At 45.3% G+C, this 23,871-nt stretch overlaps 1 protein-coding gene across 1 annotated transcript; it reads left to right on the top strand.

Annotated features, from left to right (window-relative positions):
- Positions 1 to 19,379, top strand: cgna (cingulin a). Its single transcript, XM_080005879.1, has 20 exons — positions 1 to 128; positions 4,616 to 5,513; positions 5,653 to 5,723; positions 5,826 to 5,895; positions 6,056 to 6,151; positions 6,740 to 6,864; positions 7,554 to 7,665; positions 8,274 to 8,486; positions 9,326 to 9,474; positions 10,185 to 10,305; positions 11,292 to 11,504; positions 11,599 to 11,820; positions 11,926 to 12,174; positions 12,588 to 12,758; positions 12,869 to 13,030; positions 14,428 to 14,601; positions 14,794 to 14,912; positions 16,048 to 16,156; positions 16,332 to 16,495; positions 17,488 to 19,379. The coding sequence occupies exons 1-20, from the start codon at positions 124 to 126 to the stop codon at positions 17,624 to 17,626; spliced, it is 3,582 nt and encodes a 1,193-aa protein (XP_079862005.1). The 5' UTR covers positions 1 to 123; the 3' UTR covers positions 17,627 to 19,379.
- Positions 19,380 to 23,871: the final 4,492 nt, after the last annotated feature.

Genomic DNA, 23,871 nt, shown 5'->3' with positions numbered 1-23,871 from the left:
GCCGGCGGGACTCCGCTCCTTCTCCCCGGGGGCGTCCGATGGAGGACGGACGCTTGGTCGACGCGTGAATTGTCGCTCGTACATGTGGAATAGCCGGAGGCAGGGCCGAGCATTCGGAACAAAATGAGGTTGGTTTCGTCAACTTTGGGTCGGCAGGCAGGCAGACAGACAGACAGACAGACAGACAGACAGGTTCTTCTGTCAGACAGCCCGGTGTCTGTTACCCCATGCCGCTGATCTTACTTTTCGCCGGGACTTTTAAACCGCGTACGAAGAAAAGTTAATCAAGTTAATTTCTACGCGTTTTGGTGAAGATTGTGGAAAGTATTGATGCGAGCTCTTCAGTAGCTCTTGTTAGCGGTTAATGTAACGTTGAGTTGATAGTCCACTAGCAGCACCATGAAGGTCCTACAAGTTTATAATAATAATAATAATAATAATAATCATAATCATAATCATAATGATAGTAATAATATCTGATTATTTATTGTATTGTAAATAACATTATTTTATATGATAATAATAATAATAATAATAAATTGTTGTTGTTTATTTTTATTATTATTATTATTATTATTATTATTATTATTCACCGTGAAAAGATTGTTTATCAGATGTTGTGTAGTCAATGCTAACGTCACAAATTCTCGATGTGACGTCACGTTTCTTAAACCAGGCGAAACCGGTGACGTAGGCAGAGGAATTCAATGGGGATTATGAAAATTCTTTGTCGGGTATGGCGGATTATTTTTTTTTTTCTTCTTCCTCTACTCAATAATTGACACTTGCAAAACAATAGTTCTTTTTTTTCTGACATTTTATTCGCAAATTGAGCGCACTTAAAGTTTTTTTGTTTGTTTTTTTTTTTTTATGGCCCCAGGGCATTAACCCATATCCTAGTCAGGTTTACAGATGCAAACAGTGAAGTTAGTTCGTTTTTGCAGATGTGATAATAACTGATTCCCCCTTTGTGATGCCAAGAGCATTCATTCGAGTGGAGGGGGATAAATGACTGTTGAGTGTGTAGAATGTTTGGAGTGCACGAATGAGACTGGCTCCTACCACTCGAAAGGGAGAATGGGATGTAGTTCAGGCCAGGAATGTTGGAGAGTATAGTTACTGCATGCTCACAAAGGGCAGGAACGATCTGCCCGCCCGCCCTAAAGTTCAGGTATGTTTTTGTCTCGTCTTTTAGACTTACCGAGAGCTTCAGGTCTACAGCAATCATATTTTGGACTGGACCACGGCTCATCGGGCCAAGTAATCCTTACTGACTCACCCAGGGACAATCTGGGTAGGGCTTCTCGGCTGCATACCTTTCCTGTGTAAAGAGTTGCACAATATAATAGTTTTTCCTTAAGGATTATCACTGTACAACATATTTTAAAAACCAGGCGCAGATTCTTATCTGGCGGCGTGAAATGTGTTCATTTATCGGTCAGTATTGAAGATGGATGTCTATTTTAGAAAGATAAGGGAAGGGGAGGGGAGGGGATGGTGTATGCGTGTGAGACAAAAATGTAATAATTGAAATGGACGCATGTTAGAGCGGGCAGCGTAACGAAGGGGGTCAGAGAGGACGGCTGGTGGACAGGGGATGGCATTCTCAGGATTGCTGCCCTCATTTTCTGCCCCACATCATGAGCACAATAGGACGCTCCCCCTCACTGCGGCCCAATCGCGTCCCCGGCTGCTTACGTTCTAATTGGCGTCGTGAAACAACAGTGCGAAACCGGAACGCTGGTTTCCGGTGGGGGTGGGCCGGGTGATGGAGACCCACGGAAAAGGAAGGCGCGAAACGGCATCGCCACGGCCGAGGCCTCCCCGACTGTGTGATCTCCCGTCGCCCTTCCCCTACGCCGCCCCGCTCCTCTCGGGTGTGTCCCGTGACCTTCAGTTTACACTCGCGCCGCCCTGTTTTTAGGCGGGTGATGGAATCCACCGCGACCTCCTCTCGTGGCCACATCCTTGGTCCCCCGTGAGAGCGCCACGCCTGCTTGACCTCGGACAAAGACTCGCGGGCCGCCGACCTCACGCCCGGCCGAACAAACGCGCTGTGACACGGCGGCTCCCCCAGGGTTTGCGAAATCGCGCGTTTCGCTTCCGGCGAGCAGGTCCGTCTGTCGACTTCACAGAGACACCCACTGGTAAACACATCCTTGGACTTGGAGGACATGTTGGTTTTTTTTCTGAAATATCGCTTTGTCATCCATTAGCCCAGACGTCAAGCTGCACATTGATTTTCTTCCCTGCGAACAATTTTAATGGACCAATAGCGGGTTAGGGGTCGAGGAGTTTTTTTTCCACAAGGATTTGGAGCAACTCTCTCATTGAAGTTGTTTTCATTGGCATGGTTGGCCGCTTTCGTATCTGCTTCTCCTCAGTGTTTGGCATATGAATATTTCACACGTGAAGTCTCTGCGCTGATGTGTCAGTGAAGACTTTGCGTTTGCGTTCGTGCGTCTGCGAGCGCGACACCGCGGCAATTCTATATTTATAGCGATCCCGCATTTTCGAGGGTCGCACCGAAAAGTCCACCTGCTATGCGCGGGTTCAGCGGTCACAGGAAGCGTGACCTCAGTTTTTTTTTATCACATTGCGCAGCGATAAGAGGAGAGAGACGGGTGTTTGTTTTCACTCACTCGCTCACTCATTCACCCCCGCCCTCCCTTTCTTCTTGCTGTGCTCTGTTATTCTCTTTGGAGAAAGGCCTGGCTGGCCCCGCCGGTGGTAATTCAGGAGGTGGTGTTGCAGATAAATGCCATTAGCCTGACGTAGGCTGTGCAAACCGCGCCGACCCGGTGGGTGCTTGACTTTTCAACGGCAGAAGAAAGCAGAAAGAGCTGCGGATAGACCGCCAGGCAGACCTGAAATATCTAAGGAGTCAACGGCCAGATAACAATACGGCAGTGACTTATATCCCAACTCTCTTATCGGTGTGCAGGATTAAAATCGATGAGCAATAGTTTTAGGATGAAAAAAAAAAACACCTCACCGCCCTTCGGTGTATCTTATTGCGACGAGGCGGCTTAGAATGAGGGTATATGAGGAATATGCGACGAAGAGGTTGAAGGACTAATCATGTGTCGCGGCTTGCTCCCAGAAGGGAACAAGGTGTTATTGTTGCCACAGAACTCCATCTCCTTCCCAACAGAGGTGAACAGAGTCACTGCAGCAGAAATAGAAAGTAGGTGGTTAAGATGAATTGTGAGGTGGGATGGTTGGCCTAGTTCACATAAGAGAGTATTGATATGACTTGCTGGGTCAGTGTGATGGGGAAAGTGAAGTGTGTGTGTGTGTGTGTGTGTGTGTGTGTGTGTGTGTGTGTGTGTGTGTGTGTGTGTGTGTGTGTGTGTGTGTGTGTGTGTGTGTGTGTGTGTGTGTGTGTGTGTGGTTTCAGGTTAATCACTAATGAAGTGCGCCGAGGCCAAAGTCCATCACGCAAGCAGCCCGAGAGCCAGAACGCCAGTGGAGCCACACGGCCCTGTGTTTGCTCAGAGCCAGGCGCTGCTTGTGGGCTGACTTGTCACATAATGGCATGGTTTCACGGGTTTTGTTCTTCTGAGTACAGACATCAATACGTGCTGTTTGAAATATTATTTATGCGGTGGCATTGTGAAAATAGCTATCTAACCTTTAAGCTTTTTTTTTTTGTAACTGCATCACACATCCACAGTTTAGGAGAAGCAGTTCCTCTTAGTGCTGGGTATTTTATACCAGAAAGTCATGCTTCTTTAAAATAACACACATTTTTCTAGTTCCAAAATAGCAAAATAGAGAATTATTGACACATTTTACTCTTAATGCACATAAAACCTTTTAAAATATATTTTACTAAATGGTCCCAAAGAGATTAACTTCTTAGGTCTTAAAATGTTGCTGTTATAGAATGTTTTTGTGATACTCAATAATATCAATGCATCTACGCCAGCGGTATAAAATAATTGAATTAGCCCCCAATGGATTATTTCATTGTCCGTGGTTAAATAGGAGTTACAGCACCCCTTCAGTCAGATTTAAATAAATCAGAATCATACCCACGTTTAAATCTTTTATCGGGCATCGTATGAAAGCATTTGGAATCTTGTAGCATGTGGAGTCGGCTGCTGAGGAATAGAATATTTATGTGCTATTAGAGCTGGGCAATATGGAAGATGCTGCATATATCATATCCTGATGTCACATGCATTATCTTATTTAAATAACCCAACTGAGGTTCATTGATCTATGATATAAGTATGACATCATACCAAACTCTAATGTTTAAATAAAGCTCCTCAAAACATTTCAGACCTCAGATAAATGCCATTTCTGAACTTCCTATCATCATAGAGTTGGACAACAAACTTGCCTTTTATCTCATGCCTATCCTGTCATATCATAATACCATTATACAAAACAACTTCAAAAATACGTCCATCCATCCACCCACTCATCCTTCCATCCACCCACCCCTTTACCCTCTTTTTATTGTAATTGACATGGGTTTTTGAGCCTATCCCAGTTGAAGGTCTACTGAAAGACGATGAATAATAAAATGTAACTATTGCTTTCTGCTATCTGCTCTTTCTTCCTTGTTCACTGTCTCACTGTGCTCCCGTTGTGACGCCTCCAGCCTGAGCAAGACCCCGGTGGACCATGGCGTCCAGATCCGGTTCATCAAAGACCTCCATGACTCTGGCACCGTGGTGCCAGCGGCCCATCCGGGAGTGAAGCTGCCGAACGCCTCCAAATATGGGGTGGCGGTCAGGGTGCAGGGCATCGCCGGCCAGCCCTACGTGGTCCTGAAGAACGGAGGGGAGAAAGGAGATTCGTACGGGGTGCAGATAAGAACTGACTACCCTCCTGGCTACAGCAGCCTTCCCCGCAGGACGGAGAAGGCAGATTCGGGGGGACAGGTGGGTGATGTAGAGAGCCGGGTGTTGTCAGGAGGGAATCTGCGCAGAGCCCAGTCGCATGGCTCCCTGTTGGAGCCATGGGAGGCAGGAGGTGGGACTGAAGCCCGGAGCGAGGACTTCCAGCTGGGCAGGCCGCCTGGGGACGGGAGGTCGGGAAGCTATGGAAACCTGGATGGAGGGTTGGGTGCAGGTAGGGAGAGAGAGCACACTCAGCGCTCACGGGCGAGGGAGGATGGGCGTCACCAGGCGGGATTCCACAGTTCACTGGGGAGGACGAGGGCCAGTGAGGCCGCCCACAGCCCTCCTACCCAAATAGAGGAGCCCCATTCTGTCCAGAGACAGACTCCCGTCAACAGACTGATAAGCAGGTTTGATGGCAGCAACCCTGGAGTGCAACAAAGAAGCCAGTCACCAGGGTCGGACAACCCCAGGGACGCCTCCCCTCTCCTCACCCCCAACCCCTACTCGTCGACTCCCTCCTCCACTCACAGCAGTCTGGGCCGAGGCCAGGGCCCTGTAACAAAAGCTCCTGGTCAGCAGTCCCACAACCAGTGGGCTTCACCAGGGAGATACGTCACCGTGGAGACACCTTCGACAATACAGATGGAGAAACAAGTAAGAAGACCCCATTCTCATATAGTGGGAATTTATTATTCTTTTAGAATTTTGGGAAGATACTAGCACAAAACATGACAAGGGTATTATTCACTGAGATCTCTGTCTGAAGGTGACCCCTGACCTTTTGCTGGATCAGGGTCAGAGTTCAGAGATGAGCAGTGAAGAGGAGCAGCTGATGCGGAACATATGCAGCATCCTGAGAGAGGGGTATGGATCCTGTACCCCGTCTTCCCAGATGAGCTCCAGTGGAATCAATGATTAAATGACTGTAACCGATCCGTCTGTGATGGGGTTTGTTCTTACCCTCAGCACCAGCGAGAGTGATGCTGTCATCAAGTACAAAGTCAGGATGATCTTTCAGAACATTCAGAGCATCAAGGTTTGCCCTTTATTCAAATTTCTACGGTCAAAATTCTAATATATATAGTGTGTGTGTGTGGGTGTGTGTGTGGGTGTGTGTGTGGGTGTGTGGGTGGGTGGGTGTGTGTGGGTGTGTGTGTACAGTATATATAATTGCTTTTGTCACTCCCTCCCTCTAGCCCAGGGATACCTCCAGTGAAGAGTTGATGACAGAAAAGAGGGACTTGGAGAGAAAATTGGCGGAGCTACAAAGTGCTTTGCAGGAAGAAAGGAGAGTGAGTATCACAGGATGAAGACACGTACCGAGGGCTCAGCGTATTTTCACAAATCTTTATAATAATATAATATCAATATAATACTTGAAGCCTAAAAAAGCTTTCTAAAATAACAAAAGCAGCAGACGCTAGACACATACACATAATGATTCCAGGTTTTGCACAATCTTAAATGAGGAAAATGGTCCTAGGTTGATCGTCATCACTTTGCTGTCATTTTTTTTTTGTCTTTTGATGTCTTTTATTACTTATTATGTTGTAATCTGACTAAGTCGGCTGAGTGTCCTTTAAATGTGCTTCAGATTAATTCTCGAGGCTTTCTGGCTAGAAGTGGTCAGAACACACACAGGCAAACACACTAATCTGAGTTTAATAATGATTCATTATACTGTATGTTGGTTTAAGAAGACTTAACTATAAATACCCCATAAGAACTTAATCCCTAAAGTATATCACTCTGTGGACCAGGGTGAGCTCGCTGTGTGACATGACCAATAAACACATCACCTACGCCACCAAAATCACCAACTCTCATTGTTGTTGTTTATTTCTTATACAGCAATTACTCTTTTTGTTGGTGTTTTTTAGCGCTCCAGTGGCAGGTCAGATACTGCTCCTTTGAAAGCTGAGCTGGAGTCACGTCTGGATGAAAACTTCCAGCTGCAAGAGATGCTCGACCGAAAGAAGAAGGAATTACACAGGACACAGTCTGAGTGAGGAGTCTGAGACACGCGCACATGCACACACACACACACACACACACACACACACACACACACACACACACACACACACACACACACACACACACACACACACACAAACAAACAAACAAACAAACAAACAAACAAACAAACAAACAAACAAACAAACACACATATATATATAATTACCCCCCATTACAATGATCCAGAAACGGTAATCTAATGAAAAGGATTAAGGACTAACCCTAGCCCTAACCTAAATTATCACACAATTATCATACAACCATATTATACTGCTCACCTGACCTTCTTCACAATGTTAGAAACAAATGTTTTAAAATCCCACACATGTTGGGTAATTTATGTTTCTCCTTTATTTTATTTACATTTATTTGTTTTGAAGTTCAGCTAAATTAGACCTCCTAAACAAGCAGTTGCTGAAGCGTAATTACCAAGCATAATATTTTTATTATATTTTTTAATATGTATGAATATGGAGCATTCTTTAAGTAAGTAAGTGTGTGTGTGTGTGTGTGTGGTGTGTGTGTGGTGTGTGTGTGGTGTGTGTGTGTGGTGTGTGTGTGTGGTGTGTGTGTGTGTGGTGTGTGTGTGGTGTGTGTGTGGTGTGTGTGTGTGTGTGTGTGTGTGTGTGGTGTGTGTGTGGTGTGGTGTGTGTGTGGTGTGTGTCCGCCCCACAGGCTGACTCAGCTGCGTATGGACAGGGAGAACGCAGAGACACGGGTCAGAGCGATGGAGGACCAGCTGGCTGAGCTTCAGGAGGAACTGCGAGAGAGCAGCAGCAGCAAAACGGTGAAACACACTCAGAAATAATAAACCCTATTACTGTGTGTACAGTTAGTGCATGGAATTTGCACCATAAAAATGTATTTTTGTTTTTGTTTTTTTTAAACCAAATGCTTGCAGTAGAAAGCCTAGAGCGCTATCCTATCTGTCTGCTGTGATTGTGATTTTAATAAGAAAACAGAGGTCTCTGATTTATGGCAAAATTACTTAATGCAGGCGTTCCCAAATACCTCATTTATCAGACATACTTTAATTTATCATGGGGTTGTTTTTTTTTCATAAATCTTTCTCAAACCTTGCTGACAAAAAGTGCAAATCTTACAACAACAGAAAAAAATCACTTATCACATAATAAAATCACTATCATATCATACTATGAATAAAAACATTCCTTGGAGCATCCATAAGGGGCAGCAGAGCTCATTATGGGAATCCCTATCTTGATTTACTGTTCATTTGGACTGGCGTAGTTTCATGTAATACAAGGTAAAGAAAAGTTGTCATTGTGCCCTTTTATCAATATCTACCATAAAGCATGTAGTGTCCTGAGTTGAACCCAGGTTTCGTTGAGTCGGGTCTTTAAAACTGTCCGGTGTGCCTCCTGGTGCACACAGGACCTGCTGTCCTGCCAGGCGGACCTGGCAGAGGTGTTCCAGCTCCGACAGAGGTTGGAAGAGACGCTGAGGCAGAGGGAGCGAGAGCTGACGGCCCTGAAGGGTGCGCTGAAGGACGAGGTGGCCACGCACGACAAGGAGATGGAGGCGCTGAGAGAGCAGTACAGCGTCGACATGGAGAAGCTGAGGAGCAGCATGGAGCAGGTGTCCCAGGTAGAAAAACGCGATTAGAACTGAGATCCTGCCTAATTCAGGGGCATGTACTGTAGATAGATAGATAGAGAGATTTACGTCACTACCGTAGTAATAAGCAAATTATAATAAACTAAATAAATAAATATAATAAAGTGGAAAATAATAAAAAAAAAATAGCAACATGCAATAAACCCCAAAATGAACACAATTTTGAAAAAAATGTCAATATACAATAAACAACAAAAATTAAAATTGTGACCTTTCTATTTATTTACATTCCAACCAGTCTCGTGGCACAAACTCATAAAACTGAGACTTATTTTGTCTATTGCTGCTCTTTTTAAGGCAATCAGCTGATTCTGGTTTGTTTATTTATTTACTTACTTATTATTATTATTATTATTATTATTATTATTTATGTATTTATTTTTTTAACCTGTGCTGTCAGCATGCTGGACATACAACAGAGTATTTGTGTGCCATTGCATCTAGGACAGAGTTAGTCTGCAATTGGAGTTCAACTTCACAACCTGCAATGCAACTCTTTATTCATGCTTTAATCATCAAGAACTGCTGCAATAACTGTCCTGTTAATGACCTATAAGATGACAAGAGCACAGTTTTTGGTTATACAGAGCCACCACCAATCCCCCTCTTTGGAGAACGATCTTACCTTACTTGGGTCTATAAACAACAACGTTTTCATTTAAATAATCAGTGCTTTCCATGAGAGAAGACTGGGAAAGCTACTGTTCATGCTACACTGGAAATCTCTATGGTAACCAGTGCTGGGCACCATTCTTGTCAACCGAACCATGTTTGCAATTCCTGCCGCCCACCGTGTGTGCCATCTCCAGTCTCAGATCGGCATCGAGGCCGAGCGGCAGCGGGTCAACGCCTCCGTCCGCTCGCTGCAGCAGCAGCTGGAAGACTGCAGAGACGAGAGCGGCCACTGGATGGCGCAGTTCCACGGCACGAGGGACGAGCTCCGAACCACGAAACACGAGTGAGTTTCGGTCATAGCGCTTGCGCAGTATCCCCCCCGGTCGCCCTATCATGAGCTTCATTCCATATGTCTTACTGTTAATTATCCGTCTCTTCTCTTCCATCCCTCCCGGTCAATCCCGCGCTCTGTCAGAGAGCCATCGGGCGGTCCCGAGACACCGTGAGAAAGACTAGCCCGCAGCGTGCTTGTGTTTAGATCTGCAGTGTTCGTGCATCGTGTCTAGTTGTGGTGATGTCTGTCTGTAGCGCTGAAGATCACCCAAACTTAGAATAGTTAATGCCAGTTCAGGTGCAGTGATCACAGGTTTTCAGGTGTCTGAACATCTAACCCTTTTTAGATGAAGATAATTCACTCATAAGAAGACATTGATCAAGAGATGCAACGAAAACATAACAATCTGATCAATTACTGACATCAGGAGCTCACCAGATTTAACAAATCAATCCAGTTTAATTGGACAGTCCCGTAATAACACTGCAAATGTTACCATTGTTTTCTATGTATTTCAACAAATTTTTAAATGTGCGATATTGTCCACATGCAGTGACTTGCTCTGCCAAATTGAATCCCTCTCTAGTTAGTTCAGTTTATTTAATAAATCAATTAAAATGTTATTTTAGTCTTAGTGTATCTTACTTTGTCGTGCAGGTTGTTTTCTTTGGGGGGGGGTTCATCTTACTATCTTATCTTACTATCTTGACCTGGTTCAGGTTGCTGCAAGCTCGTCTTGAGAAAGACGAGTTTGAGGAGGAGCTGAAGGAGCTCCAGGAGAGGGTGAACTCCATGAAACAGCAGATACCGGATCCCAGCCACAGAGAAACTCTCAATCAGGTGTAGTGCACACTTTTTAAAATAATTTAATTATTACAATTATTGATTAATTTTCAGACACTTAGGCATCTCTACAACGCCTCCCTCAGAGAGTCAGACACCCCCTCTCTGTAATCTGACCTCAAAACACGGACTTCCACTTCTGCACCTTCTTCTTTTTGCACATTTTTAACTGTACATTTTACACTCTATATAGATATGTTTATAACATATAGATATGTTTATATATATATTTATATATAAATATGTTTCTTAATAATTATTATATGTTGTATGTAAATATGTTGTATGTAGATTTGGAGCTGTAACAAAAGTAATTTCCCGCTGGGATTATTAAAGTATTTCTGATTCTGATCTGTATCTGTCTATCTATCTATCTATCTATCTATCTATTTTATTTTATTTTATTATTTAATGGAAATACTTAATAATAACAAACTTTATTCACACAGCACTTGTCAAAATGAAGTGCGTGATGCAGGACACCCAATAGATCATGTAATTAAAAGGGTAGAGATACTAGGAGTAAACATGCAGATTAATTCAATAAACAAGCATAAAGGTAAAACAATAGGAAAATGAAATTATATCATTTAAAAGATTAAAAAATATATTTTCAAATAAGAGATAAAGTCAACTCAACTAAAGTAAATCAGTAAATATTAAAATCAGTTCTCAGATGTATTGCAGGCTAGTCATTCACTCACACTGAAGAGGTGAATCACCCATGGATCAAAATTTGGCATTTAATGCAACTGAAGGTTTTGATGTTTAATACTATGACATGAATTTCAGTCTATGCCATGAACGTATTGAATGTTGACTGGTAGCCCTGCTAGTGTTACAGTAGCACCATGTGCTGTAGGTGACGTGAAATGGGAGCTGAGGGGAAAGGACGGACAGATGCGTTCACCTTGAAAAACCCCTCAGCACATTCCCATTAACGAAAAAGGAAAAATAAAGACTTATTCATTGCATGTGTTCAGGAGCTCCAGAGTTCCCGCGCCAGCCTGCAGAAGGTGCAGTCCGAGGTGGAGAAGCAGCGCACAGACTTTGACAAGAAGGTGATGGAGGTCATCTCCCTGAAGAAGTCTCACCAGGAGCAGCAGGCCGAGCTCAAGTATGAGATCGACCGGCTGACGGAGCAGCTGAAGAGGGCCAAGGAGGACCACGCCAAGGCGCAACAGAAAAACAAACAGGTATATCCGCTTCGCTGTTGTCGCTTCGCGTCGCTTTTGCTTCTTCCCGTTGGGTCCCTCATTCTCCTCCCTCCCATTTTGTCTCCGCTCGTAGCTCCCGAACCCGACGGTCGTCTCGGAGCTGGAGCAGAAGCTCGGCGAGGCACAGGGGGAGGTGAGCCGCCTCCGAGAGAAGCTCTCCGTGGCCGAGCTGGACCTAGAAAGCAGCCAGACGCGCTTCGGCCGATCTCAGGCGGAGCTCGACGCTCTCAGAGACTCGCAGCGGGAGCGCGAGGAGTCTAGCGCACGTCTCCGGGAGAAGCTTTCCAGCCTGGAGGTGACTGAGGGGCAGGGAGGTACACGCCGTCTCGCCGACGGGGGGTTCCCGACTCCCCGGAGGCCGAGGCCAATCTGGACGCTTCTGCGTTTTGTCCCCACTCAGGCGCAGCTGCAGGCCAAAGCCACTGAGAGCTCGGAGGCGGAGCTGGCCCTCCACGCCGAGGTCCGGGGGCTGAGGACCCAGCTGGACGAGGCCAGGAGGAAGGCCTCCCGCCTGGGCCAGGAGCACCGCGAGCTGGGCCTGCGCGTGGAGGGCCAGGAGAAGGAGCGGGAGACGCTCGCCCAGACCAGCAGCCAGCTGGCGGAGAGCAAGCAGCAGCAGGAGAAAGCTCTGGATAAACTCAGCACAGAGGTGACTGCTGATGGAGCGGTGTGATTCAGGACTCATTAAAGCGGCAATAAAACATTTCTGCTCATGAAGTGAAATGAGTAGAATAAATAGATGATTTCCCTGAGAATCGTCTCTTCAATCTACTAATATGTGGGTTTCAGCATTTTTTCCCAATGCTTCTTCAGCTAACTAGTTGTTCTCCGCCTGCTATAAATATGTGGCAAGCAATAACGACGTAAATTCTTTCCACAGTTTTGTGCGGTATTGTAGGCTTGACAGGTTATCACGGCTGCTTTCGCTCCTGCAAGTGTTTCTCATGTTTTCTCGTGTTGACTCGTTCTGCGTCGCCCCGCGGTTTTTTATTTTATTTTTTGTTTGTTTTTTCTCCTCTGACATCTCGGCCGTGTTTCCCTTAAAAAAAAATCTCTCCGCAGTACGAGTCTTTCAAGACGTCGTCCAGAGAGGAGGTGCAGAAGCTGCGGGCTCAGCTGGACGAGCAGCGCGAGAGGGCGCGCAAGGAGGCGCAGGAGGCCCAGCGCCAGAGCCACGACGCTCACGCCGAGCTGGAGAGACACCTGAGCGGCGCCAGGAGGCTGGAGGAAGAGGCGCGTTGTTTTGGATGTGTTTTGGGTCGACCTTTAAGTTGGGTTTTTTTGGGGGGGGTTTTTTTGGTGTTTTTCGGCATGGTAACGTCACGTGTTGTTGGTGTGTCTAGGTCGCCCATCAGAAGAAGGAGATCCTGCTCGTGTGTGAGGAGAGAGACAACCACCAGCTGGACAAGGAGCTCCTGACCAACAGACTGCGCCACCTGGAGGGCGAGCTGGAGACCAGCAAGAACAGCCACAGCGAGAAGGGCCGGGAGGTCCGCCTCCTGGAGGTAGGGCTGTTCTTTCACGATATGTTGATTCTCTATTTATTTTTCTTTGTTTATTTTTTTACTTCCTCCCCGTACGTATGATCGTTTCTTCATCAAATGATTTACTATGGTTCATTTTTAAATTGTACCCTTTATTAAAACAATTGTTGTTGTCGAACAATCGTACACAGACATTTCTTGGCCCTTTCCCCAACACTCTTAACATGCGCGCAAAGGTCCGGTCAAAACATGTTGACTTTTCAAAAGCCAACATTTCAAAAAACTATATGTGACCCACCGCAGCAAAACCCGCTTTGTCGCGCATTTCTAAAGTCACCAGGAGCCGCCAAATAAGTTGGAAAAAACCTTTCTAGAAGGAAAATACGATTTTTCAAGATTCATGTTCCTTTGTGGTTTTTTTGGGGGGTTTTTTTGGAACGTATTTTCAAGTCCAAGTTTGATTTATAAATAGTAGATAAATCTTAAACTGTGGAGTTAAATATTCCTGTTAGATTACATGGGGAAACACAGTTCACAGAATAACGCCGATCGCTGGTTTCCTTTCATGCAAGCGTCAAGGTGAAGATCATTCCTCCATTATTCCATGGGATGTGAAGTCACAATGTGAAGCCGTTTTGATAAGAGTTCAACCTTTTAATTCTTACGTGTTTTATACACACACGCACCTGGATTCATTGTTGTGTAGGCGGCGCAACACGGGAATAAGAAAAAGCCGACACCACTTCGGTGAACGAGACACGGAGCCTTCAGAAAACCTTGAGGGCGATTATCTCAGAAACACAGTTTGCCGCACCCTCGTCATAACCAAGCCATAGCTTTAAAAAAAAAAAACATTTGCTTGATTCGGACAAGTGACACCTTATTTGGAAGCTCTGATTCTCCACTCTTAAATGGAGAAGAAAAAAAAAAGAAAGTGAAACGGCACCAAATGTACCTAAAATCTGCGATGGGTCACATATTCCAGTGATAGTCTGACTTAATAATCCATTGCTCTTGTGATTCTTATTCCGTGGGCACACTTCGCTGTACCGTTCACACTACACAACTTTCTGTCTTGTGATGGGGAATCCTCTAGTCTTGTGGTTTGCACACTACATGACCAGGGCAACACCAGGAGGAATCTCCGACGAGTCTGTCGGGGTCCCCCAAACTACGTATTGGTCACGAAAACACGCGCGACAAACGGAAATGACGCGGCAGCGCGCTACAAATTTCCTCCGATCTGGGTCTTCACTCGGCCATCTCCAAAAAAAAAAAAACCTGTCGGCGAGCGGAGAAATCAGCCCAGAATCACGTAGTCTTAACTCGGCACTAATGGACCGAAAATCCAGTTTCGCGCCACGGCGGCGGCACCAAACTGGGTTTCATCCGTCCCCTCGCCGTCCTCCGTCTCTCAGGACAAGGTGAAGCGGGTGGAGCTGGAGCTGGAGGAGGAGAAGGCCGGCGTGGAGATGCTGACCGACCGAGTGACGCGGAGCAGGGACCAGATCGAGCAGCTCCGCGCGGAGCTGATGCAGGAGAGGTCGTCCAAGCAGGACCTGGAGCTGGACAAGAACGCCATGGAGAGACACGTACGATCACTGTGTTCCACGAACCCCCTTCACGCTGAGAAACCACGTTTTTAATACAACCAACTTGCCGCAACACCCTTTCCGCTTAGTGCTCCCCTACATAAAACCGCCTTCAACTCGACTGATGTCTTGTGTGATGGTTGTGTAGGTTGCGTAGTGTGTGACTGCCCACCTTCCTATCCACCCCCGCAGCTCAAGGAGCTGAGGAGCCGCGTGGCCGACATGGAGGGCCAGGCCCGCTCCTCGGCCGGGCTCTCTCAGCTGGAGAGCAAGAACCAGGAGCTGGAGGAGCGGCTACGCACCGAGGAGCGGTAACTACCCTGCGCCGACTCTCTCTTTTTCGGCGCCTGCGCACACACATTGGGGTCCTCGACGGGCCAACTCGCACACAAACTGTGACACAAGACGACACCCAGCCAGGTTCTTTTTTTGTGAGCTGCCTTTTGTCAGAAAACATGTGATTCATCAAGCCGCTAGGATTTGCCTCGCCCTCCTACGTCAAGTGGGGGCTCATTAGAATGAGACGCCCCCCCACCCCCATCTGGGTATCTCCTGCCACGGCTTGAGAAATACCTTTGCGAAGGTGCGCCTTTTTTTTTTTTCTTTTCTTGTGCCGGGCCCCGCCCGCTAGCGTTATGTCAAAGCTAAGAGCTAAGCATGGACCAGCACAAATCTTTTAAAAGAAAGAGGAATTAATACCAACTGTCCGTGATGAAGCTGCAGACGAGGGAAACGTAAGTGTTTAAAAAAATAATAATTGTGCTGTGTTTCTTTTGCCGTTAAGCACTAGCTAACGCAGATAGCCGAGGAATACTTTTCAACCCTGCCATTTTTCCGCCCGTATTTTACCCTTCTTTCCCGCTGTCCTCCCGTTTAAATATTTTCCCGTTAATCTGCCGTATTTTTAACCTTCATTAAAAATTATTTTAAAATGTTGGAGATAATATTGATGGATGATAGGCTAATGATAAGAATAGGCCGTGTGATCAGAGTGATCTCCGCTCCGCTGCGCGTAAATACATCTACAATAAGAACAGTGTTTTTATTGTAGATGTATTTATTTTCCTCTTCTTTCCTAATTGAATGGAACAGAAAAAAAAGGCCTGTGCGTAACAGGGTGATATAGAGAGCCCCCGCCCAACCCCACCCGTTGGGGCGTGGGGAGCAGCGGCTCATTTGCATTTTAAGCGACATACACAGAAACAGCGAGGACAGGGGCTGTAAATAGGCAGGTTAGAACGGCTGGAACGCATAATCTCAGTGGTAGTTTCAGCCAAAAGATTCCAAGACTAATTTTAAGAACCTCAGAGACCTATATTTACTTGTCGAAAAGGAGTATAATATGTGACCTTTAAGTTGGGTTGGGAGTGGAGGAACCTACAAGTGACGTTGAGGATTCTTTCAGGAAATTTCAGTGGGGTTTTTTTCACTGTCGTTTATAAAAAGGGAGAAGAACGCCATGTTGGCGTCCCAGCGGCGTCTGGAGAGGAAACTGAAAGAACTGAACATGACGCTGGACGAGGAGAGGCATCAGCACAACGAGCAGAGGGACCAGGTACGCGCACACACACGCACACACACGCACACACACGCACACACACACACACACACACACACACACACACACACACACACACACACACACACACACACACACACACACACAGAGCTCGGTCTGCTGTCTGTCCTGTGTTGTGGACATGTGGTGTACACGTTTGTCCGTGTTGCAGCTGACTCTCAGGGTGAAGGCGCTGAAGAGGCAGGTGGACGAAGGGGAGACGGAGGTGGACAGGATGGACGGGGTGAGGAGGAAGGCCCAGAGGGACATGGAGGAGCAGATGGAGCTGAAGGACGCCCTGCAGGCCAGAGTCACAGCGCTGGAGACCGAGCTGAAGTCAGCCTTTACACTTTTTCCCTCTTTCACTCCTTTCTCCGTTACTATGATGCAAAAGCTGTCCAAGATGGCAGCCGCCAGCTGAATTAGTGAGCGTGCCGTTTGTATATACAGTATGTGTGACCATTCAAGAGAGAGGAATGGAAACAACTCCAATATGGATGACAATTGATATAAAACCTAATGTTACACTAAAATACCCTAAAGAAACACAAAATCTTTACAGCGTGAAGATCAGCGTCATTTATATTCATTATCTATCTGCCCCGCCTTTAATTACAGCACATGGCAGAATCCACTAAAATGTATTCCTCCATGTGGCCAGCAGGGGGAGCACCGCAGCTGAATCTCCTCATCACAATTCAAGAACAGACACTTTTTTAAAAAGAATGGAAGACTAATAAACAATATAGTTGATAACAAGTACAGCATGCGAGCCACACATATAATAAGCTTGCGGTTAGTGATTATGATTGGTCATTTTGGTTACTATTGTAATTACATCAGCATGGTTTCATAGCGGTTTGTGGCGATTACAGTACGTGCACTTTGTGGTCATGATCAGTCCTTAATGCAGGGGCGTCAGACTTATTTTAGGTCACAGAGAGGTCAAAATGTGACTTCACGCGCAGGTCAAATTACTTTTGACACCGTGATTACGTGCGCATGACCAACACTGCCTTGGTAGCGAGTCAGCCAAATGAAGTATGAATCGATTAAAAGTCAGAATTTAATTAAAAACCCTTTAATTAAATTTGCTCGAGTCCAACTTTTTTCTACCTGCTCTGTTTTTAATTTTACAAATTAAATTCTGTTCTATGACATTTTATTATGACTAGATTGACTTCTTAGAGACTTCAACTTAACTGTAATTGAATACAGGCTACAGTATAATAATTACTGTACACACATAACTGAATGTGAATATTTTAATGACATTTATGTATTTGTTTAAAAATAAAATAGAAATAAAAATTCCCATATCATTGCAGGAGGAAGACGCAGGCGGTGCGGCGGCAGGCCCTGGACTCGTCCGCCCTGAGCTCCGAGGACGACGACGACAGCTTCTACGACCCGTCCACCATCACCTCCATCCTCACCGAGAGCAACCTGCAGACCAGCACCTGTTAGCACCCGGGTCAGGGGGGTCAGGGGGGTCAGAGGTCGGAGAAGACCGGAGCTGAATCTTTAATCGGTGCGTGACGTTTATTTTTGGAAGGTACAACGATATGCACTACAGAGAAAAACAAAAGAGAAGAAGCACTTTTGAGTTAAAGCAATTAAAAGGCGATAAAAAAACAGTACTGTTACTCGACATTGAGGTGAATCGGAGGAAGTGGTGAGTTGTAGAGTTGAATTCTCAGAGGGACGCGGTGTGTGGCGGTGCAGCTCAACACACAACACTGTGCCACAGCCCCGGTACCACACTAAACAGGTACCTCACTAAACAGGTACTACACTAAACACTACAGTGTACATAGAGATTAATGAACCGCACCGGAGGGAAGGGAGACGCTTGTAAGCACAAAAGGAAGGAAAGGGATTTTTAGGGAAAGGTACGGCAGCACATGCAGGAGTAAAGTCCAATTGATGGAAAAAGAAACGAAAGGAGAATTGAATCCCTGTCATGTCATCGTTGGGTGTATAAGCATTTAGAGTACGTACCCCGTAGAGGTGGTGCATAAATCTTGAGACTCGGATAAACACGTGCGTTTCTAACTAAACCACAGCGCTGCCGTCAGGAGTTTACCTGTTTTATAATGACAGATTATTCTTATAGATGAGCTGATTTTTTTTTTTTTTTTTTTTTTTTTTTGAGCTTCACTTTGTATTACACTATGCATTATAATGAATTTACTACTCAACACTTTTGTGGCCGTTATATTACAACAGGGACCAAACAAACATTCATCGGACCCAAACGTGTCTTCTGGGCATCGATATCAGTATAAAAACAGTGAACGAGCTGTTTTCCTGCACAATGTGGTCACACCGTCTTCAATGCTCTACGTCAGATGTCAGTGATTTATTTCGTCGAGCAAATCCAATTATTTACATATTAAAGAAATATACCATTTCAGTGATCGCTGTATTCTGTATACGTGTTTAGTTCCATGTCCTAGTTTACACTTCCTGCTTTGCCTGTAGTATATAGTAGTAGTTTAAAAGGTGATACCGACATTTCAGCTATTTTTTTTATTTTTATTTACTTTATTTACTTTTGCACAGTGTGAGGGGGTTCATCTGTGATGTCCCACCATGGAAGGAACCTCCTTGAATCTCCTTGAATCTCCTTGAAATCAAAACCATCCACAACTCTGTACGGTAGCATCACCTTTGTTAATGCTGCTGCAGTTATCTCTTAATATTTCAAATAAATATTTCGGAAGTCCACAAAGTGAGATATGAGACCCTGAATGCATATAAGGAGGTAAATAATAAGTTTGAGTTTTTTTGTTTGTTTGTTTGTTTGTTTTTACGGAGAGAACTGTCCATGTTTAAATAATAATTTAAATGATTTCGAACCGTGTCTGGATTGCTGTTGTGAGTGACGTTCTCCCGCCGCCAAATGATTTCCCTCTCTTTAACTTTCCACTTTCAAATCAAAATAGTTGAGGCTGCACTGCGTCTATGCATTCCTTTACTTGTAATTCCATTTCTTGAAGATGCCTTAAATGAACGTTCATGACATCGTGATTAACGTCAGCCTACTTTGAAATAATATTGAAAGTATTTTTTTCTTCATTTTTGTAGAGGTTTTTTTTTCTTTTTTTCAGTCTTGGATTTATTTTCTATACAGTTTGTAACAATCATTGCATTTCATTTTTCTACAACACTCTTCTTCAAAGGTTGATGAAACTTCAAATGATTGACTGGACTGCTACAGAGGTGCTGGTACATAATCATGACTTGGTATGATTCCACACTGTGAATTTGTACTTTTTTTTCTACTACTGATTATAGCAACAATAAAATAAAATTAAAAAAAAAAAAAGTTTACTATAACTGTCATTTATTTTGTTATAGAGATGACGTAAGTAAAAATCATGATTTTTCACTTTCAGTTCAGTTTCAAAAATGCATAAACATATTTAAATCAAGTTAATTTGCAATGGAAACGCTGTGGTGTCGGAACCAAAGGTTTCCTCATGTGGATGAACGTACACTTGCACAAAATATTTACTATTGAAAAAAATGAACCTCCAGCATTATTAGAAACAGTAAACCTTTGATTCAGTACTTATATCTCTGATGGTCAAGTCAAGGTGTGGTCTGGATTTTTCCTTTTAAATTTAATGATTGTACTCTTACAAAAACAAAACTTTTAATTATTGAAAATGACGGTACACATACTGTGTCTTTATGCTCAAGCGATGAGGAGTTTGAGGTTAAGTATTTGCTTTGAAAGTAAGATATTTGCGCAATAAATGTTTGTCAAGAGTCTGCCCTCACACCAAATGTAATGAACTACCTAATTATTAAGAAACTAAAAAAAAGAAGTAAATTTAAATTAGGTACCTAAAGGGTACTTAGGGTGAGGGTGTGGGGGCAGTTGCAGCTCTTTGTTAAAACCTTCTGTCCTGGAGTTTTGGAAAATAATAATAATAATAATAATAATAATAATAATAACTTCAATTTGTATAGCGCCTTTCAAAAAACCCAAGGTCGCTTTGGAACGGTTCCTTCACTTATGCCTGGAGCAATTTCAAGGAAGCTCTTTTTGCTTTCAACCAAGTTATAATCTTGCCTTACTTTATAAATACCCTCCTTTTTGAATGTTCAACAGTGCAGGACGTGAGTTGTGAATTCTCACCCCGACCGAGGGTGGGTCACAGTGGTTTTGGGATGTTCCTCCGTCAGACTTGATGTCTCGTTGTTTTCGCAACCACCATCGCCATTAAGATGTTTTCCTTTCAAAACGAGGCCTCCCCGCTATTAGACCTAATTCCTGTTATTCACACCAGGATTACCAGGCGCCGCACCGCGAGGGGCGCCGCGGGCTGGAGCCGGTAATTATTTCCATCCCCTCTCCGAAACGGGAGACCGCTTGTGTTGGTCCGTCCGCGGTCGACGGTGTCCGAGGCTGTTCCCTGTGTTTTTGTTCCTCGTCTCTCTCTCTCTCTCTCTCTCTCTCTCTCTCTCTCTCTCTCTCTCTCGCTCCCCTGTTTTGGATAAGCAAATTCCCTGAAGTGGGCCAGAACGCAAGGTGGAGCCTTATCTGTCCGGCCAGCGCTCTTTGCACGAAACCCAAGGGAGCGTGAAATTCTCCCAAATGTGTTTTTCGCCACACGGGGCCTACTTGTTGGAGGACGGCGGCGCCTCCAGCCGCTCCTGAGTCAACAGCGTGTGGGGGGGGGGGGGGGATAAAAGTTAAAAACACCGTTGATCTATATTTGGACCCTAGTGCTGCCACGACCCCGGGACAACAATGTGATGTTCATCCAAAGTGACATGGTTTATACTTTTGTTTTCCTCGCATTCCCGAATGATTTGCGCGCCTGCCCCCCCTCTGAAGAGACCCAACCTTTTGTTGGTGTCTGTGAGCCCAGGGCGCGTCCACGGCTCCCTTTTCTGTGCTCTGCCAGCAGCGGGCCAACCGGGGGAGGAATGCCGTGAATGCGAGCGGTCAGTGTGCGAGCCTCGAAAAAACAATATGGATGCCGGCGCAAGAGGAATGGAGGCCGCCAAGGAGTCACTCGTTAACAGGGAGCGGCGGGCAACTGCGGGATTTCAAAGTTGCAAAATTGTGTGTTCTCCAATCTGAAATCAACATTAATTACAGACGGTGCATCACTTCAGTTTTCTGTTGTTGTTGTTACACTGAATGTATTATTTTACCCATAATGCGGAAAAATCTTCATTCATTTTGGTAATTTAATTGTCTCATCCCTCCATATTAGCGATTTGGTCGGCGGAACAAGGACGACAGAAGTACCACCTGCGGGGACGCATTCCCTCTGTGCGTGTCCCTAAAATAATAACATGAAAATAACAAGACTTTAAAATACACTGCACTATTTTTAGGAGCCATCTTCTCTTCTGATGTGTAGCTTCTTTTTTTTTTTTTTTTGGTTGTTTTTTGGTATCCTTACAAATTTTAGCACACCTCCCGGGGAGCTATTGTTCGAAGGATCTAAAAGCAGGAACAAACCGCCTTTTTATCCTCTGAGGATAAAAGGGAAAATAACTTGAAAGTGCTTCCCCTTTGGATTAGATCGGTCCCCGACATACCTTGTTTCTAACTTTATTCATAATTTCTACAGGGTATTTATAAATTGCCGTCTATAAGTCTGATACTTTGTGAACTGGTAGAGCTGGTATGTTGAACAGCACCAGGGTGTGATGGAGTCTACCTGTTCTTCTGGAAAATGAACCACCACTGTACATATTTACCGTGGGTGGGAAGGAGTTTCTGGTTCTCCAATGGATTTGGCATACCTGGGGTGTGTTTCTGTTCTGGAACTTTGGTATGTAGAGAACTGGACATGTAACATATTCCAAACCAATTGACCCCGCCCGCCCTGTTGATTATCTACTGTATGGTTAAAAAAAAAAAAAAAGTGAAAAGTCACTGAATTGTTACTTCCGTAACAAAGGCTTTTTCGTGATTACAACCAGATTGCAAACTGGATTGAGTTGGCTGATTAAAAATCAGGCGTGGCAGAGCCGCCTGCCACACGCCTCCCAGGTGACGTTTTCAGTGTGGCCTTTTTGTGTGTGTGGGGGGCGGTAGGTGATTTGTTGATTGCTCTGATGAGCAACGTACAGCCTCCTCTGATCCCAGGTTCAATAACCTGGACCCAAGACAGGTGTGGCTGCATAAAACACGCCACCCCCACACCACGTGAGGTTTTTAAGGGTGAATCCTTTCAGGACGTGAGATGGGGGCCCCCGCAGTGAAAAGCTAAATAGAAGCGGTCGTAGGACCATAGTGTTTACGAGGCAAAACAATGACATTTGAGTGTTTTCTTCAGTAATGTCATCAACAGCAGGGAATAATGCCGCCCTTTTTTTTTTAACGGAGCGGGACATCATTTCTAATTATAGTTTATACACTATGTACCCATAGCAAAGATGCGAGCCAATCCTCACTAGGACAAAATTCCTCTAATATTCCTCTCATTGCGATTCTGACGGTTACACTGAAATGCTTTTGACCCTCGACCCAGTTTCATCAGGGCCGACGATCATTTATTTGCCCAACTTTGTCCGTTTCATCATCCGCTCCCTGGCCCCTGGGAGAGGCCGCGGTTCCTGTTGCGGGTATTTGACAACAGCGGTAGGATTAAGGCGGAGACGACGCAGGACTGGAGGTATTGGGAGACTTATGAGTCAGCCCCCACCTCCAGACGTGTCGAGGCCGGGAGGACGTATGGAGGCAGACAGGCAGGCAGGCAGGCAAGCAGGCATGCAGACAGGCCGGCAGGCATGCAGACAGGCAGGCAAGCAGGCAGGTGGGCAGGCAGGCAGGCGGGCAGGCAGGGTGCTGCCGGCTGACTAACAATCTACCGTCTCATACCTGGATCAGGCTGTCTGGCACACCGTGACGTAAACATGTCATTATTGCACATTCAGCGATGAAGTAGCACCAGCGGTTCGGCCTGTGTATGAGTGTACAGTTCGCAGGGGACGATAGCGTTCAGGTGTCGGCGCACTGTGCCCGCTTTCGTTGACGGACAGATACCCCCAGCGCGGAATCAAGCGGCACAAACATTGCCACGAGGGAAGGCGGGAAAAGGGTTTGTCTCAACAGTTGTGAACATGTCAACAAATTTGCAAACCCACGGACATTCACTTCCACATGACGATGACTAATCTCACATAAATCCTGTGTGTGTGTGTGTGTGGGGGGGGGGGGGGGGGGGAGGTTGTTTTGAACCATTAACACAATTCCTCCCACCTTGTGTCAGGCTCAGCGGTTGCTTTCTTCCGTTAAGGGCAATAAAGTAGTTATTATCATCCAATTTGAGCTGAGGGCTTGTTTTTTCCACAGGTTTTTAGGAGAAAAAAATGAATACAATTAATAAATACTTACTGATTAATCATAGTAAACTATTGTGTGACGTGTAGACTGTGTAACGTCATTTTTAAACGTTGCTCAAAAATAATACCAACATCCACCTGCATCAGTGAGGGTGAGCGTGTGTGTGTTTTTAAATAGATCATTACAGAAGTCGCCGTGTTGCGCCGCGCCGCAGGACACCACCCGCCGCCGTCGTTCCCTATTTGGGGCGGCGGTCGGCGGTGTCGTGGGTGTGTCCAGGCGATAAGTGGGCGTCTCCGTGGCTGACGTCACACATTCCCGAACCCGCGCGGTGACGTGATCAGCCCATTAAGGTACGTTACGGTATAAGAGGAGGAGGAGGAGTAGGGGG

The sequence above is a fragment of the Zeus faber genome (genome assembly GCF_960531495.2).
Source record: "Zeus faber genome assembly, chromosome: 8".
NCBI lineage: Eukaryota > Metazoa > Chordata > Actinopteri > Zeiformes > Zeidae > Zeus > Zeus faber.
This window is presented reverse-complemented; position numbering and strand designations above follow the sequence as displayed.